General features: G+C 43.3%; 1 protein-coding gene across 1 annotated transcript in view; it reads right to left on the reverse strand.

Annotated features, from left to right (window-relative positions):
* The window catches only part of MRPS5 (mitochondrial ribosomal protein S5), a 116,820-nt gene extending 103,057 nt beyond the window's left edge, over positions 1-13,763 (reverse strand). Inside the window, exon 1 of the mRNA XM_073672537.1 lies at positions 13,632-13,763. Within this exon, the coding sequence (XP_073528638.1) occupies positions 13,632-13,677 (46 nt within the window). The 5' untranslated portion in view covers positions 13,678-13,763. The remainder of the gene's footprint in view (positions 1-13,631) is intronic.
* Between the last annotated feature and the right edge of the window lie 3,902 nt (positions 13,764-17,665).

A 17,665-nucleotide genomic window follows, 5' to 3' on the forward strand; every position in this document is an offset into this window, starting at 1 on the left:
CTGGCATTTTGTTTCTTCTTCACACCATTTTGAGTGTAAGCTAATTACTTTTCTATATTTTGATAGATCAAACTTTTAGGGTATGTGCACACGATGCAGAAATGAAGCAGAAAATTTCTGCATCATTTCTGCATCTCCCTGGCAGAAAAAACGCATGCAGATTGTGCATGCGTTTTTCCTGCAGAATACATGCGGATCCACATGCAGATTCACATGCGTTTCCGCATGCAGATTGACAAGCGCTTTCCAGGCGATGTTAGCATCACCTGGAAAGTGCTTGATAACTAGGTCACACTATATAAATCCATGCAAACAGCATGGATTTATACAGTGTGAACCGAGAGCGTGTATATACTTACCTCTGATGGCCCGCGCTGTCCTGCTCAATCTGTTCTCCCGGCTGCCGGCAACTTTGAATTGAAAGACCTGCCGACGTCAGCGTCACGTGACCCGTCACATGACTCTGACGTCACCGCAGGTCCTACAACTCACTGCAAAGTGCCGGGAACCAAGCGGGAGCGCTGCGCGGGCCGACAGAAGGTAAGAATACATTATTTTTTATTTTATTCTTCTTTTTACAGCTTTTTTAATGGTACCTGGGTGTGGATGAGACTCTCCTCTCCTCCACACCCGGGTACCATCCGCACATTAGAACGCACCAATTACGCAAGTACAGATGCTGTCTTGCGGAATTGGCGCGTTCTAATGCAAGTCAATGGCGGCGAAATCGCCGCGTTTCCGCAAAATTAATTGACATGCTGCGGATTTTTGACCGCAGCGTTAACGCTGCGGAAAAATCCGCATCATGGGCACAGCACATGCGGATTTCCATTGGGGAACATTGCTTCCCTTCTACCATGCGTTTTTCATGCGTTTCCGCGGCGTTTACGCAACTGCAAAAACGCCGCGGAAACGCATGAAATACGCATCGTGTGAACACAGCCTAAAGGGTAAATCATGGTCTCTTATGAATCAGTATCAAGATGGCAGTCAGGGCCTTCAGCCTTCATATCAGGGGGTCTGCTGGAACGGATGTACCCGCACACCAGCGAATGCTCCATTTAAATCCTATAGTTAGTGATTAACTATTTAGATGCTACTGTCAAGCAGCATCGATCGGGTCCAACTCTGACCACCCTGCCAGACTGACAGCAGCAGCTTATACTGAGCAGTATGACATCTCAGCAGCATGAAGAACACTGAGGAGATGTCAAACAGGCGAGGAAAGCAGAGATTGAGCTTACACTTTCATAAAGGGATTGTACAGATAGTCTGACATGGATTTTCAGAGTACATACACCTGCCTCATCTGCTCAAAGAGATTTTTTTTTTTAATAATGTATGCAGTTTTCACTGTGAAATATGGTGACAGATCTGCTTTAATATACATTAGCCTACTTGTTAAAACAAAATAAAACCTAGACAGCTACTTGTGCTATAAGTAAATGGGCGTTACACATACAGTCATGGCCGAAAGTGTTGGCACCCTTGAAATTGTTCCAGAAAATGAAGTATTTCTCCCAGAAAATTACTGCAATGACATGTTCTGTGATACACATGTTCATTTCCCTTGTGTGGATTTGAAAAACAAAGAGAAAAAGGCAAGTTAGATATAATTTCACACAAAACCCCAAAAATGGGCAGGACAAAAATTATTGGCACCTTCAACTTAATATTTGGTTGCACATCCTTTGGAATAAATAACTGCAATCAATCGCTTCTTATAACCATCAACAAGCTTCTTACACCTCTCAACTGGAATTTTGGACCTCTCTTCTTTTGCAAACTGCTCCAGGTCTCTCATATTTGAAGGCGTCTTCTCCCAACAGCAAATTTAAGATCTCTCCACAGGTGTTCAATGGGATTTAGATCCGAACTCATTGCTGGCCACTTCAGAACTCTCCAGCGCTTTGTTTCCATCAATTTCTGGGTGCTGCTTGAAGTATGTTTGGGCTCATTGACCCACAATCCTTTGGTAATCTTCAGATTTCATGTTGAGTCAGCAAAACACACCCAGAACATCTTTGAACCTCCACCATATTTGACTGAAGGTATTGTGTTCTTTACTTTATAGCCCTCATTCCTTTTTTCGGTAAACACTACAAAGATGTGCTTTATCAAAAAGCTCTATCTTGGTTTCATCTGTCCACATGACGCTTTCCCAGAAGGATTTTGGCTTACTCACGTACATTTTGGTAAACTGCAGTCTAGCTTTTTTATGTTTTTGTGTCAGCAGTGGGGTCCTCTTGGGTCTCCTGCCATAGCGTTTCATTTCATTCAAATGTCGACTAATAGTTTGCGCTGACACTGATGCCCCCTGAGCCTGCAAGACAGCTTGAATTTCTTTGGAACTTGATTGGAGCTGCTTATCCACCATACGGACTATCCTGTGTTGCAACCTTTCATAAATTTTTCTCTGTCGTCCACGTCCAGGGAGATTAGCTACAGTGTCATGGGTTGCAAACGTCTTGATTATGTTACACACCGTAGATAAAAGGAACATCAAGATCTCTGGCGATGGACTTGTAACCTTGAGATTGCTGATCCTGTTCCACAATTTTGGTTCTCAAGTCTTCAGACAGTTCTGTTCTCCATGCTTAGTGTGGCACACACAGACACACAATGTCAAGATTGAGTCAACTTCTCCCCTCTTTATCCACTTACAAGTATGATTTTAATGTTGCCCACACCTGTTACTTGCTACAGGTGCGTTAGAACAAGCATCACATGCTTGAAACAAAGTTGTTTACGCACAATTATGGAAAGGTGCCAACAATTTTGTTTGGCCCATTTTGGGGATTTTGTGGGATATGATGTCCAATTTGCCTTTTTTTCCCCTCTGTTTTTTTGTGTTGTTTTAATATACATATGTGTAATTGCTATGATTTTCTGGGAGAAATACTTCATTTTCTGGAACAATTTCAAGCGTGTTAACACCTTTGGCCATGACTAAAGCTGTGTGCCCACAATGCGTTTTGGGTGCGTTTTTTGGTGTGGATTTGCAGCGCAGAAACGCTCCAGAAACGCATTGCATACCTTATCCCATGACTTCCTATGACATTCTGCAAGTTCTGTACACATGGTCAGGATTTTTTCTGCGCAGATTTTACTCGCAGAAAAAATCCTGACATGACCAATTCTTGTGCGTTTCTGCATGCAGATTTGCCTATACAATGCATTGGAAAAAATGCATCAAAAACTGCATGCATTTTTCGTCCAAGGAGATGCAGAAATGCTCAGGAAAATTTCTGCTTCATTTCAGCATCGTGGGCACTAAGCCTAAGTGTCAAATCAATGTTGAAAACCTTGCAGATCTTTCCCAGCAAACTTTGCATTCGACATCTGTAGCGTCCAAGAGGTTAAATTTTCAGGATCAGAGTAAGCTCCTGAATTAATTACAATTAATTGCAATTAAACACAACTCAAATAATATCAGCCCCTGTTCACAGAGATCCATCCTGCAGTTATCTCACCTCTCAGCCCCCTGTATGTAGTCCACCCTACAGTCACTCTCTCCTTTGTGTTCTCTACACATAACCCAATCTGCAGCATCGCCCCTCTGAGACCCCTGTATACAGCCCATCCTTCAATATCTCTCTTCTTTCTGTCCCCTTTATGTCCAGCCCATCCTACAAGATCTTCCTCTCAGCCCCCTGTATACAGCCCATCCTGAAGCATCTCACCTCTGAGTCCCTTGTATTTAGCATCTCTCTTCTTTCTGTCCCCTTTATGTCTAGCCCATCCTGCAGGATCTTTCCCCTCAGTCCCCAGTATACAGCCCTTCCTAAATTACATCGCTCTTTAGTTACAAGCACACCACCGCTTACTGGTATGAGCAACCGCACTTTGATGAAGATGGTTCTGCTCCTTTCACAGTAAAAGCTTGGATCTAGAAAACAGCAGAGCTATGGTGGCAGGATGCTAACCAAGAGAGAAAAACAGCACTGCGCTCGATCGACCAAGACCCCTGAAACTACAGGACGGTTCTGATGGCAACTGGAGGATAATAGAACCAGAAGTGGCATCCTTAGAAAGGAAATATGTGCAAAACCGGGTAGATTTAAAAGCGAGTTATATTGACACAAATTAGTAAATGTGTACATTATTAGAAGACCACATTGTGATTTAGGGAATACCCCTTTAAAGTCCATCAATTCATTCAGATGCACAATCCAAGCTTTTGTTTTATTTGCAAATCTTTTATTTTCTTATGTCTTAATTAAAGAGTGAAACGAGAAGAAGAAGAAGAAGAAGAAGAAGAAGAAGAGCAGCAAATAAACAACTTGAGAGATTTAAAAATCACACAGAAGCCCAAGTGGCTCCAAACACTAATACGATTTCCATAAATTGTAATTATTTCCATGTGTACAGAACGCGGAGAACAACATCAGCCGTTACGATGAAAAGGTTCATTAAAATGTTTGGTTCCCTAATTCTATGTCTTCAAAGTGGTATGTAGAGATGTGGTCCTATCGTTGCGGAGATTCTGATGGTACAGGATCAAAAAGAATCCCAAAATCAAAAGCAGAAAATTGTAATGTCTGATATTTTCAAGAACCAAAGCAAAAATAACATGGAAACAAAACACACACGAATACATCTCTATGGAGGGCGCCTCAATAGCAGCCTTATTTTAATAGGTCTGTCACGGTGACAAAAATATTTGCCTTTCATTTGGCTCAAATCTACACTTCACAGTGAAGAGGGAAATTAGGGGTTAAGAAGGGGCCTCTTTCTCCAGATAGAGCGCCATCCTTCTCCATGGAACTGGGCTGGTTGCATGTTTTTCCTAAATAATCTGAACCCATAATGGCTAGCTTTATAATGCTACATTTCCACTGTCCCCAGAGGTTTGTTCTTGGGATTCTATTGCCCTTAGAGAGATGAACAGCAATCAGGGAACAACAGTAGTCTGTAGCTAAAGTGATGAAGACTGATGCATCCTGTCATCAATTTTTGCCCCATGGAAATAAATAGGACCCATCACAATTAGTTTTTCATTTTTAATGGGTTTTCCAGTTATTGAAGGACTTGAGCCAGAAGGATATTGTATGAAACAAAATAGTAACTTGTCCCTGCCCTCCCCAGGGATAATGATCCCCACCGGTCTCTGTTTCTCCTACAGTGAGAAAGTCCTATCCAGTGATGGGCTGCAGCGGTCACATGGACAGTCCAGCATCACTGTGCTAGGTAAATGGATACTGGTGGGGACCACCTGAGAGGCAGCTATGAAGCAACAGGGACATAAAACAGGCAAGTATAGATCACTATTTTATGTTATATCTTTCCTCCTTTAGGAGACTTTCTTAAAATAAAGTAAACCCTTAAAGCACACTAATATACTGCAAAATGTACCCTACATTAGGCCTTGTTCGGGCATTTTTTTTTTCTAAGGAGGGGCCGGGGAAGGTGTAAAAGAAAAAAAAAGAAAAAGCAGAGCGTTTCTCCCCAATGTGCTGAATCAGATCTTTATCCATTTTTGCTCCGTGCGTTCATTTTTACTATTAGTATGACATCTACTTTTCTCAAATGGCAAAAAAAAAACAGTAAAAATGGACAGCACTCTGATGGCAATTTTTCATGGATCCATTGATTTGAATGGTCACTTTTGATCCAAACTTCTGTGTTTGTTTATGGACATCCCCACAGACTATAATGGGTGCTACATCTGTGAAAATACATAAATTCCCATAAAAAAAAAATAAAAAGTTTAAAACCGGATATGCTCAAGACAAAAAAAATAAAGCAACAGTGCAACAGATCCTAATGGATCGGTCATCAATGCTGGAATCTTAAAAGGGTTGTCCGGTCTAAAACTACAAATCTGCAGTCATGTTATGTGACTGCAGACTTGTGAATCTTCACATTGCGCACACTGCGTGGCGAGGATTCTCTGGTGGCGGCGCAGGTTATATGACCTCAAGTATGCGATATGCATAGTCCCGGCCAGAACCTGACTGGATGGGCGCAGCCTTGCTCTATGCAGGTGTGTGGAGCGACGCTGGAAACAGTCTAGTTCAGTGTTTCTCATCTCCAGTCCTCAGGACCCACCAGCAGATCAGGTTTTTAGGATCCCCTTAGTATTGAACAGGTGAGAGAACCTGTGGCATTTTTCATGCCTTGATAATAATTCCATCATCTGTGCAATACTAAGGAGGACCTGAAAACCTGATCTGTTGGGGGGTCTTGAGGACTGGAGATGAGAAACACTGGTCTAGTTAGATTGTGGCTGGAAATATGTACCGTATTTTTTGGACTGTAAGACGCACTTTTTTCCTCCAAAATTTTGGAGCAAAGTCGGGGGTGCGTTTTATAGTCCGAATGGTGTGGCTCTGGATGGGGGGTGGAGGGGAGCGGGGCCCAGGAGGCAGGAGCCGGCTGCTGCAGCCAACACTGTGCCCGCTGCTAAAGAAAATGAATATTTACTGCTCCCTACACCCACGGACGTGGGGAGCACTGAATATTCATTCTCCTTCATAGTACGCACAGTGTAAGCAGCAGCCGCCGGCTTCCTACAGCTGCTCGGCTATCACGAGCGCCCGCTATTAAAGAGCATAAATATGCACTACTACCCACTCCCATGGGCGTGGGGAGTAGTGAGTATTCATGCTCTTTAAGAACAGGCACACATGATCGCCCAGCCGCTGCGGGAGCCGCGGCTGACACTGTGTTCGCTATTAAGGAGAATGAATATTCACTACTCCCCACGCCATTAGTCCGGGCGTGGAGAGCAGTGACTATTCCGGTAGCTCATCTCAACGTGTGAGGGCGTATGCAGATGGCAGTGATGTCATGTGCTGCTCACAAGGTGAGATCAGCTGCTGGTAGCAGAACAGGGCACAACGCTGGAGCAGAGGCAAGGAAGGGGAGTAGATAGTTTATTTTTTTGTATGCAGTATGATTAGGATGAGGGGTGCCATGCAAAACAGGATGGGGATGAGGGATGCTATGCAAACCAGGATGCCATGCAAACCAGGATGCGGATGATGGGTGCCATGCATACTAGAAAGGGGGGGGGGGGGGGCATATACCAGGATGGGAGATATTAGTTGAGAATTGGGGACATTATCCTTATAACAGTGTGAACAGCAGACCCCCTCCCCCATAACAGTGCATCAGGACCACATTTATTGCTTCAATTTTTTTCTATTTTCCTCCTCTAAAATCTAGGTACGTGTTATGGTCCGAAAAATGCGGCACATCGCATACTTGCAGTCAAGTGACTGCCGTTCCGGCTGCCGCCACAGGAGAAACCTCACAGCATGCAGTGTGTGCAATGTGAGGATTCACAAGTCTGCAGTCATAGAGTGAAGGCAGATTTGTAGCTTTAAACCAGAAAACCCCTTTAAGAAAAGTCTCTTAGTATAACTGTGTTGGCGCCGCTTCCCACTAGTGTCACTAACACTAACCTGCCAGCCATTTTGGACCATTGATTTAGCCATTATTGTTGTATGCTAGTTGTAATAGTGACAGTGCTATCCGGACACATAATTCACAGTCAGCAAAGTGTCATTTATTGGTTTACCTGTATGGTACAAATCACCCGTCCCTTGGCATTACAGGAAGCGCTAATCTGATAAATCAGCCTTCATCCGTAACCCCTGCCCCAGGCTCACAATGATAAATGACTGCATCCCTTTAAACCCAAAGGAACTTATTTTAACGTTCCCGGTCGGCAGCTGCTGCCTCTTATTGTGCTTGTAAACTGCAAACTCAAACACTTTCTGCAGCCTCATGAATACAGAATGGGGATCTTCCACCTTTTTAGTAGTTGCTTCCAAGTACTTCTGCTGGAGTGGTGATTTCTAAGACGCGTCTGGTTCACGAGGTCGGCAAGCTGAACGGAAAATGAGGCAGCGCAAGCATTAAATAGGTGATCAAGGCTCTTTCCCCAAGTATAACAACGTCAGACGCACGGCAACAAAGATGAAAGCTAGTCCAAATAGGACACCGATTCTAAGTGTGCGTAAAAAAACGTCAACGCTCATATAGATCACATAATGGTCGTTACAAGAAGTAGAGTGCTATGGGAAATCCAGGTAATCTTCACTCCAGAAATCCAATTTACAACCAAAATTATCCAATGACAGATTAGCCAGAAGTTATCTCCTAGTCTGCCGTTTAACGCTCTCTGAGAGCACAAGCGATCAGATAATCACAGATTCAAGTCCCCTAAAGGGACTAAAAAACAGAAAAGAAGAAAAACTTTTAAAAAGGCATGAAAAATATTAAAAATCACTCCCTAGTAAAGAAAATACACATACGACATACGTGGTATCGCTGCGTCCATAAAAGTCTGATCTATCAATATATAAACTTAAAGCACCACTCCAAAGGTTTGTTTTTCTTATTTCACCTATGGAGTTTTGCTGCTAATGTAAGTTCCCTGCCCCTAGTATTATACTCACCAGCTGCCGACTTCATCTGTTATCGGCGCAGCTCCACTCGTCTTCTGCAGGTTGTGACCTCTCGGATCGCCCCAGAGTTTGCTGAGCAGCCGGAAGTCACTACTCAATGTAAGTCTATGAGAGCCAGAACGAGGACCTCATAGACTTACACTGAGAGCTTCTGACCGATACCTGACTTCCGGTCAGTTAGAAGTCACGATCACAAGATGGCAGTGCGGGACCGGAGGAGCGCCGAGAATAGCTGAAGACGGCTAATGATAAGTATCACACTAGGGCACACATCTCAAACTCTGGCCCTGGGCCAAATCTGGCCCTCAGGGTGATTATATTTGGCCCGCGACACCATATGGAGGACTATGTGGGGTCCATTATAGTGTGTGGAGGGCTGTATGGGGATCACAGTTGGGGAATCATACTGAGTTGAGGGTCACCATACCATACGTGTGGAGGGTACTGTGGGGGGGGGATTCACCATGGGGGTATTATTCTGTGTTTCGGCAGCACTTTTGTTGGCATCATACTTTATGAGGGCAATGAAAGGGCAATCTAGGGGCTTCAATAGGAGGAAAATTACTTTGTAAGGGCAGCAAAGTTGTGAGATATGTTCCTTTGTGACCACACCGAATATTAAGGATATTTAGTAAAAAAAATAAATAAAAAAAAAAAACACACAAAGTTGGCCTGTGACTTTGCTCAAGTTTGGACACCACAAAATCCATTTAAAAAAAAGGCAGAATTGTGATTTTTATTAGCAAGTTTTACAGCACTTGAAATCTATTTCCTCCCCTTTTTCCAGTACACTATTTGGTAAAATGAACGGGGTCATTCAAAAGTACAACTCGTCCTGCAAAAAGAGTAACCCCCATATGGTTATGAGGATAGAAAATAAAAAAAAGTTATGGCTCTTGTAAGAAGAGGAAGGAAAAAATGCAAAAACAGAAATTGGCCACATTGGGAAGTAGTTAAAGGAAACCTGTCAGGAGATATTTATACCTCAAACTAATAACATGCGTACAGGGGCTTTCATGCTGACTGATTCTATACAGTGGCTGTAGAAATCCAGCACTGAAATCCTATACAATTGAGCAGCAAATGCTTTGGGGTGGGACATTGCACTTGTAGTTCTCCTGCCCTTCCTGTTCTCTGCCCTCCTCTTGTGTCTTTCCTAGTGAGGTGTCTCACCAGCGCTGTCCGTGCCAGGGATGGTGCTGCTGTAACGTCTTCATGAAGTCAATAGACCTAGTGTATCAGTCTGTGCATCCTATGGTGGAAGGACTATATGATTTAACACTGAAGGCCACCGTACACATTGACTAAAGTCAGCCGAACCCACAGATATTGGTGGGATTGTCCAATCATCTAATATGTACAGTGGCATGTAAAAGTTTGGGCACCCCTGGTCAAAATTAGTGTTACTGTGAACAGTTAAGCAAGTGGAAGGGATATATATATGCACATAGTGCAGACTAAAAGTTTGGACACACCTTCTCATTTAAAGATTTTTCTGTATTTTCATGACTTTGAAAATTGTACATTCACACTGAAGGCATCAAAACTATGAATTAACACATGTGGAATTATATACTTAACAAAAAAGTGTGAAACTACTGAAAATATGTCTTATATTCTAGGTTCTTCAAAGTAGCCACCTTTTGCTTTGATGACTGCTTTGCACACTCTTGGCATTCTCATTTCCAAAAGCAGTGCAGGAGATAAGAGTGCTTCGCTCACCTCTTTTTACCACTTCCATTAAGAATAAATGGAATGGAGGTGCGCATGCTCGACTTTTGCTCCCTTTAGATAGGGCCCTACAAAGCCCTGTGCTTGGTTGGCCCCCAGCAATCAGAATGTTATCCCTATTCTGTGGATAGGTAAAATTGGTACAACATTTAACGCTTCCTGAGTTACAATAGACACCATCACTCCAGCTAGACAGCAAAGGCCCCATACACACTAGATGGTAGTCGGCCGAGTGATGCTTCCATCACACAGCCATCTCAGCCAACTCTCCGATACACAGAAGCTCTCACTCAGCCAGTCCCTCCTGTATTTTCTACGATAAATGTTGGACGTCTGCTGATCTCCGGGAGAACAATAAGTCAATAACTCCCCAAAGGAGGGCATCCTAAAGCAGTTTTATCTAAAAAAAATTGGCATTTTTGCCTGCCTCAAAAAACTCCATGTTCACAAAGCCTTATATGCAACGTCTCTGCAGACAGTATCGCACTTAAAATTTGGGTTGATACCAAGTTGCTATTCATATGTAATGGCCTGTATTGTGCATGCACTCACCCATAGAGTTACGATGTAAATACTAATCAAATGGGGGTTGTCCAGAAATTATATATTGATGGCATAACCTTACCCTTTGGATAAGTCATCCATATGAGATGGTTTGGGATTTGACACCCCATATTCAGCTGTACACAGATCTCTCCACAGCAAGGAGTGAAGCAGATCACGGCTCCATACACTGTGTAGGGTTTCTCAGTGCACCATTCAGCCCCTTCAGTTAACACGGACTGCTGCACCTCCGTGCTGATTGATAGCGCTCGCTTGGCCAGAGTGCTGCTTGGAAAGAATGCTCTGACATGTGCACACAACATGTAACAGCAGGAGTCAGTGTCTGTCTCCTCATCTCTGTAAAGCCGGTATCGCAGGAGCAAGCGGCTGCAGCCTAGGTCTGTGGGCATGGATGCTGGCTCCTGCTGTCACACCATGTGTGCGCACGCTGAAAGATTTTTTTCAGGCAGAGCTTGCGTTGACGAAGTGAGCGCTGCTATCAATCAACACAGGGAAGCAGCGGTTCACGTTGAGGAGGCTGAATGCTGCATCAAATCACTTGGCCACATAAAGAGTGCACTGAGGACCCTAACTTGTATATAAAGCTAAATACTATCCATGTGCAAGAAAGACCGCGTTCACTACAAGAAAGGTATGGTTTTTATAGGCGCTAAGTCAACTATATGACTGTGCTTAGTTTAAAGAAGCATTCCTCCCATCAAACGTTTTATCCTCTTAATATATTGGAGTCATCATATTATAAAGCACTGGTTATTTACAATTGCACATTTTGCCTTTCTACCCAGATAATTCCCCTCTTTTCCATTAGATCTTTGACATCAAGTGATTAAAACGGACCAGCTGAATCATTCTAAGCTCTATGTAGAAACAAGAAGTTCATTTTCCCTGTATGAGTCATCAATTACTGCAAAAGTGTATGGTGAGGTGAGGAGTGGAGCAGCTGGGTCAGGAGGTGAAGAGGGGATGATATATGCAGGGCCAAGAGACTTCCTGTTTCTACATAAAGCAGAGAAAAGAGAAGAAATAACTGGGTAGAAAGGCAAAATGAGCAATTGTAAGTACTCAGTGCTATATAATATGATGACTGCAATATATTAAGAGGATAAAAACTTTGATGGAAGGAGGAGTGCTTATTTAAATAGCAACGTTGGAGTGAGAGACTCCCATTAAAATCTGCATCATTTCCACAACAAAATTAGCACCATTTAGTGTGAGGTTTTCTGCTTCAGATTTTGTTGTGGAAATTCAGCTGCAGAAATCTGACCTGGAGAATTATGAATAGCCTGATAATTAACAGAGAACCTCTCAGCTGATTCATGCTGAAAAAAACCATCTGGTATGTTTTTCTCTGAAACACTGCAGTATTTCACAGAAAATATGGTTTAAAGATCTGGTTGGAGACCATAAATAGAGACAAGACTAGTCCAGCGTCACTTGTATCTCCCAGCGCCACTACAGGCAATCGTCATGTACACACGAGAGGGAGCTGTTTAAACAACTTTAGCGATGTGGGGAGAAGTTGGCTGGACTAGTCTCATCTCTGGCCGGATCTTTACACTATATTTACTCTGAAACATTTCAGAGAAATATACCAAACTGCAATCGCACCGCCAGGCCCTGATTCATGCTGCCTGCGATTTGGACAGCATGAATCTAGTGACAGGTTCCTTATAATGTTAAAGGAGTGGTCCGAAATACAAATTAATTTTCATCCTAAATCCCTATCTATTTAATGCCATAATCTAAGCTATTTTATAATATACTTGTATTAAAAATTCCCTACCGTTCCCCAACTACACTATCTAACTGATTTTCTTTTTTTTTTCCCCTACTTCCTTTCTGATGGCGCTTTGTTTGATAATGCCAGTGCATGCTGGGACACTCAAATGACGTGTCATCATGGGGCAAAAGCTGTGGTCACTGACTTGCAGGGGCGGCGCTGGTCTTCGCACACCGGGTATTCTGAAAACATGCACTGACAGTGCGCTCTGTTGCCGTTTGTTACTGTTGATCTGGGCCAGTGAAAGAGCGTACTGTCACTGTGCACATAGAACAGTGATAGAAAAGGGATTAGCCTGGCCACTGAAATGAAGGTTACGGGTGAAGCTTCATTTCAAGAGACTCTTTGTTTGAGCATTCTCAAACGAAGCATCATTAAAAAAAGGAAGTAAGCAGATAGGGAAGGATAGATAATTTTTAATTCAAGTATATTAGAAAATAGTTTAGATTATGGCATCAAATAAGTAGGGATTTAGGAAGAAAATGTATTTGCGTTTCGGACCACCTCTTTAAATCAGCTGAGCATGGGATTTTGATCAAATTAAACTTGGGCGCTGTGTATCAGACAAACCATCGTCATCTGAAATGTCAGGACCAGGTTTAGCTGTGCACATCTATCTCCTGTGCCTGCTTAACCACAGCACTGAATACAATGGCTACTAACCACATGGTAGAGGGCCATGCAGTGACTCTGGACACGGCACACATGGCACGGCCACAGATCGCTGTATGCCGCTGCTACATGGAGGAGTGGATGTGGTCACATAGTGACCCACAAGATACCACAGTTACCAAGTGACAGTAAGTCAGAACCTGGTGGCTTTTTGTGACTTTTTCCTTGCAATCAGCCTCCATTCACTTGCATTACGCTGCGGTATTTGGCCGGGCGACCTGCACTGAAGTCAGAGTTGCCCCAACCCAAATCTGACGCCCTCCAGCTTTAGAGGTGGGGTGAGCAGTGACTGTTGGCTCTTTACTGGGGAGTAAGGAAGAAATAACTGCACTTTCATAGGAAAACATTTTCAAAACGGATTTAACCATAAAACTTCTTTCTCAGAGTAAAAATAACGTAATAGCAGCCTTGTCCTACACTGCACAGATCACGTCAGCCACCGGAGGAGGCAGAAAGGATAATCTCACCTCTACACACAGAGCGGAGGACACTGCACCATCTGAACGCCGCCATCTCTTCCCAGGGCTGCCGTCACCGCTGCCTTTTTAATCATCTACATATGATCTTCCATTTCTCATTTAATAAACACTGATTTAAACAAGCAACCATTTATCTAAGGCATTTATATTAATATCAGCAACGAAACGAATGATCAAAAGGAATAAAATGTCGATAAGCTGCAATTTTTAGTCAGGCAATTATAAGAACACCTTGCAGCGGGGTCCTTCTTCTGTCAAGACCCACTGAGCTTGACAGCACGATTCAAGCATGGAACGAGTGTGTTGTGAGGCGCAGGTATCACGTGATCTAAACCGGCAAACAAGACAGGCAGCGCCATTTTTAAAAAGGGCAAATTTTAGAGAAAAAGGCAAATTAGTGATTGAACATCACGCGAAATGTCTGTGGTCTTTCTCCAGACGCGGAAGGGCGGGGTGCCCTCTTTATATCACTGTAGTTCTGACTCTGTACATTGTATCTGTCTTCATCTGTGGTCATTATAGTGAAGAGAGTGAGAGTAAAAGGATGAGGACAAGTGTTAGTGTTTATCCTGCATAGCACAAATTCTTTTATTTCTCCTGTGACTCTCCCTTATTAGGTGCTTTCATGTGTTTTTCTGCCATTTTTACTTTCTTTTCTTACAACAAACACTGCTCCGGCGTTAGCTCTAAGTCAGCATGAAGATGTGACGCAGAAGTACAAAAAGTGCACTTTGGGTTGTTTTTTTGATCCGTTGTGTTTTTGTTTTTTTTTGCTCTGGTTGTGGCAAATCTTTTATAAGTTTCCCATAGGCCCTTGGAGATATATACATACAGTACAGACCAAAAGTTTGGACACACCTTCTCATTTAAAGATTTTTCATGACTATGAAAATTGTACATTCACACTGAAGGCATCAAAACTATGAATTAGCACATGTGGAATTATATACTTAACAAAAAAGTGTGAAACAACTGAAAATATGTCTTATATTCTAGGTTCTTCAAAGTAGCCACCTTTTTCTTTGATGACTGCTTTGCACACTCTTGGCAGTCTCTTGATGAGCTTCAAGAGGTAGTCACCGGAAATGGTCTTCCAACAATCTTAAAGGAGTTCCCAGAGATGCTTAGCACTTGTTGGCCCTTTTGCCTTCACTCTGCGGTCTAGCTCACCCCAAACCATCTCGATTGGGTTCAGGTCTGGTGACTGTGGAGGCCACGTCATCTGGCGTAGCACCCCATCACTCTCCTTCTTGGTCAAATAGCCCTTACACAGCCTGCAGGTGTGTTTGGGGTCATTGTTCTGTTGAAAAATAAATGATGGTCCTACTAAACGCAAACCGGATGGAATAGCATGCCGCCGCAAGATGCTGTGGTAGCCATGCTGGTTCAGTATGCCTTCAATTTTGAATAAATCCCCAACAGTGTCACCAGCAAAGCACCCCCACACCATCACACCTCCTCCTCCATGCTTCACGGTGGGAACCAGGCATGTAGAGTCCATCCGTTCACCTTTTCTGCGTCGCACAAAGACACGGTGGTTGGAACCAAAGATCTCCAATTTGGACTCATCAGACCAAAGCACAGATTTCCACTGGTCTAATGTCCATTCCTTGTGTTCTTTAGCCCAAACAAGTCTCTTCTGCTTGTTGGCTGTCCTTAGCAGTGGTTTCCTAGCAGCTATTTTACCATGAAGACCTGCTGCACAAAGTCTCCTCTTAACAGTTGTTGAAGAGATGTGTCTGCTTCTAGAACTCTGTGTGGCATTGACCTGGTCTCTAATCTGAGCTGCTGTTAACCTGCAATTTCTGAGGCTGGTGACTCGGATAAACTTATCCTCAGAAGCAGAGGTGACTCTTGGTCTTCCTTTCCTGGGGCGGTCCTCATGTGAGCCAGTTTCTTTGTAGCGCTTGATGGTTTTTGCAACTGCACTTGGGGACACTTTGAAAGTTTTCCCAATTTTTCACACTGACTGACCTTCATTTCTTAAAGTAATGATGGCCACTCGTTTTTCTTTACTTAGCTGCTTTTTTCTTGCCATAATACAAATTCTAATAATCTATTCAGTAGGACTATCAGCTGTGTATCCGCCAGACTTCTGCACAACACATCTGATGGTCCCAACCCCATTTATAAGGCAAGAAATCCCACTTACTAAACCTGACAGGGCACACCTGTGAAGTGAAAACAATTTCCGATGACTACCTCTTGAAGCTCATCAAGAGAATGCCTAGAGTGTGCAAAGCAGTCATCAAAGCAAAAGGTGGTTACTTTGAAGAACCTAAAATATAAGACATATTTTCAGTTGTTTCACACTTTTTTTGTTAAGTATATAATTCCACATGTGTTAATTCATAGTTTTGATGCCTTCAGTGTGAATGTACGATTTTCATAGTCATGAAAATACAGAAAAATCTTTAAATGAGAAGGTGTGTCCAAACTTTTGGTCTGTACTGTACATATGGATAAGGGCAAAGAGACTGAACCCCTAGTAGAAGCATAGACCTGAGAGGCAGAATGAGGTGATAAGCATCTCACTGTCTATGGACATTGTTTATACAGAGCCTAGTGGAGACAGAGTTCACCTTTCAGTTTTTAGATTTAGCAATGCCGCAGAACTCTGATTGTGCCAGAACGGCTGCACCCAGTAAACTGAGTGATACATAGTGTTGATTGAGAACTGAAACGCTCAGGCGCTCGGTATTCGAATCAAGCACGTCAGACGCTCAGACATTCTATACTCGAGTAGCAAGCATAATGGAAGTGGATGTGAAACTCAAGCATTTTTCCGGAGGAATACCCTTCAGTGCAGCGCGCGGCTCAGATAATTCAAATGAGCTTCTTACCGGGACTCGAGCTCCACGTGAAACTGTCACGGGTGTGTCAGAGGTGACAGTCACCCTGTAGTGGTTTGCAGGAGATCTCCACGTTTGGCAATGCAGACAGCTGCCTAGATAGGAGACTGTGTTTAGGACCCAGCAACTACCTCCCTTTAGTCTGGGTGTACATATACCTGGTGTGTCTAGGTGGGCGTCGCAGGTTATTCTCATTTCTACTTGGAACTTGGCTGAAGCTGCATGTCTCTGGAGTCTTGAGTCCATGTGCCCTGTTGGAGTTCTTATAAAGCTAAGTTGTGGTTCCCCTGTGTTCTCTTCCCCTTTTGACTTTAGAATGCTAGCGGAGGTTGACTAGTGCTCATCTCCTTCCACCCCCAGTTATAGCCTTGAGCTATGGATAGTAGGACGAGGCACGTGATCGGTGACAGCTGTGGAGGCTGTATAGGGACGTTAGGGGGAGACAGGGTGACGCTAGTCCAGATAAGGAGGTCACCTCTCCCCTCTTTCCCTAGTGTCTGGGCTCCCTTTCCCCTCTGTGTTGCACTCTCACCTGGCGTGACATTATAACCGACTGAGCACGTTTTGGGGGAAAAAAAAAAGGAAAAAAAAAAAATGACACTAGCTTGACATTTTGTTTTTTTTTCTATCTGTGTATATATATATATGTATATATATATATGCACACTGCTCAAAAAAATAAAGGGAACACTTAAACAACACAATATACCTCCAAGTCAATAACACTTCTGTGAAATCTACCTGACCAGTTATGAAGCAACACTGATTGTGAATCAATCTCTCCTGCTGTTGTGCAAATGGAATAGACAACTGGTAGAAATGATAGGCAATTAGCAAGATACCCCCTATAAAGGAGTGGTTCTGCAGGTGGTGACCACAGACCATTTCTCTGTTCTCATCCTTTTTGGCTGTTGTTTTTGTCACTTTTTCATTTTGCCATTGCTCTCACCCCTAGAGGTACAGTAGCATGAGGCGGTGTCTACAGTACAACCCACAGAAGTTGCTCAGGTAGTGCAGTTCATCCAAGATGGCACATCAGTGCGAGCTGTGGCAAAAGAGTAGCTGTGTCTGTCAGCACAGTGTCCAGAGCATGGAGCAGATACCAGGAGATGTGGAGGGAGCCATAGGAGGGCAACAACCCAGCAGCAGGACTGTTACTTCCTCCTTTGT

Source organism: Phyllobates terribilis, unplaced genomic scaffold, assembly GCF_046119375.1.
Source record: "Phyllobates terribilis strain yellow unplaced genomic scaffold, ASM4611937v1 Scaffold_3__8_contigs__length_932513732, whole genome shotgun sequence".
NCBI classification, from domain to species: Eukaryota; Metazoa; Chordata; class Amphibia; order Anura; family Dendrobatidae; genus Phyllobates; species Phyllobates terribilis.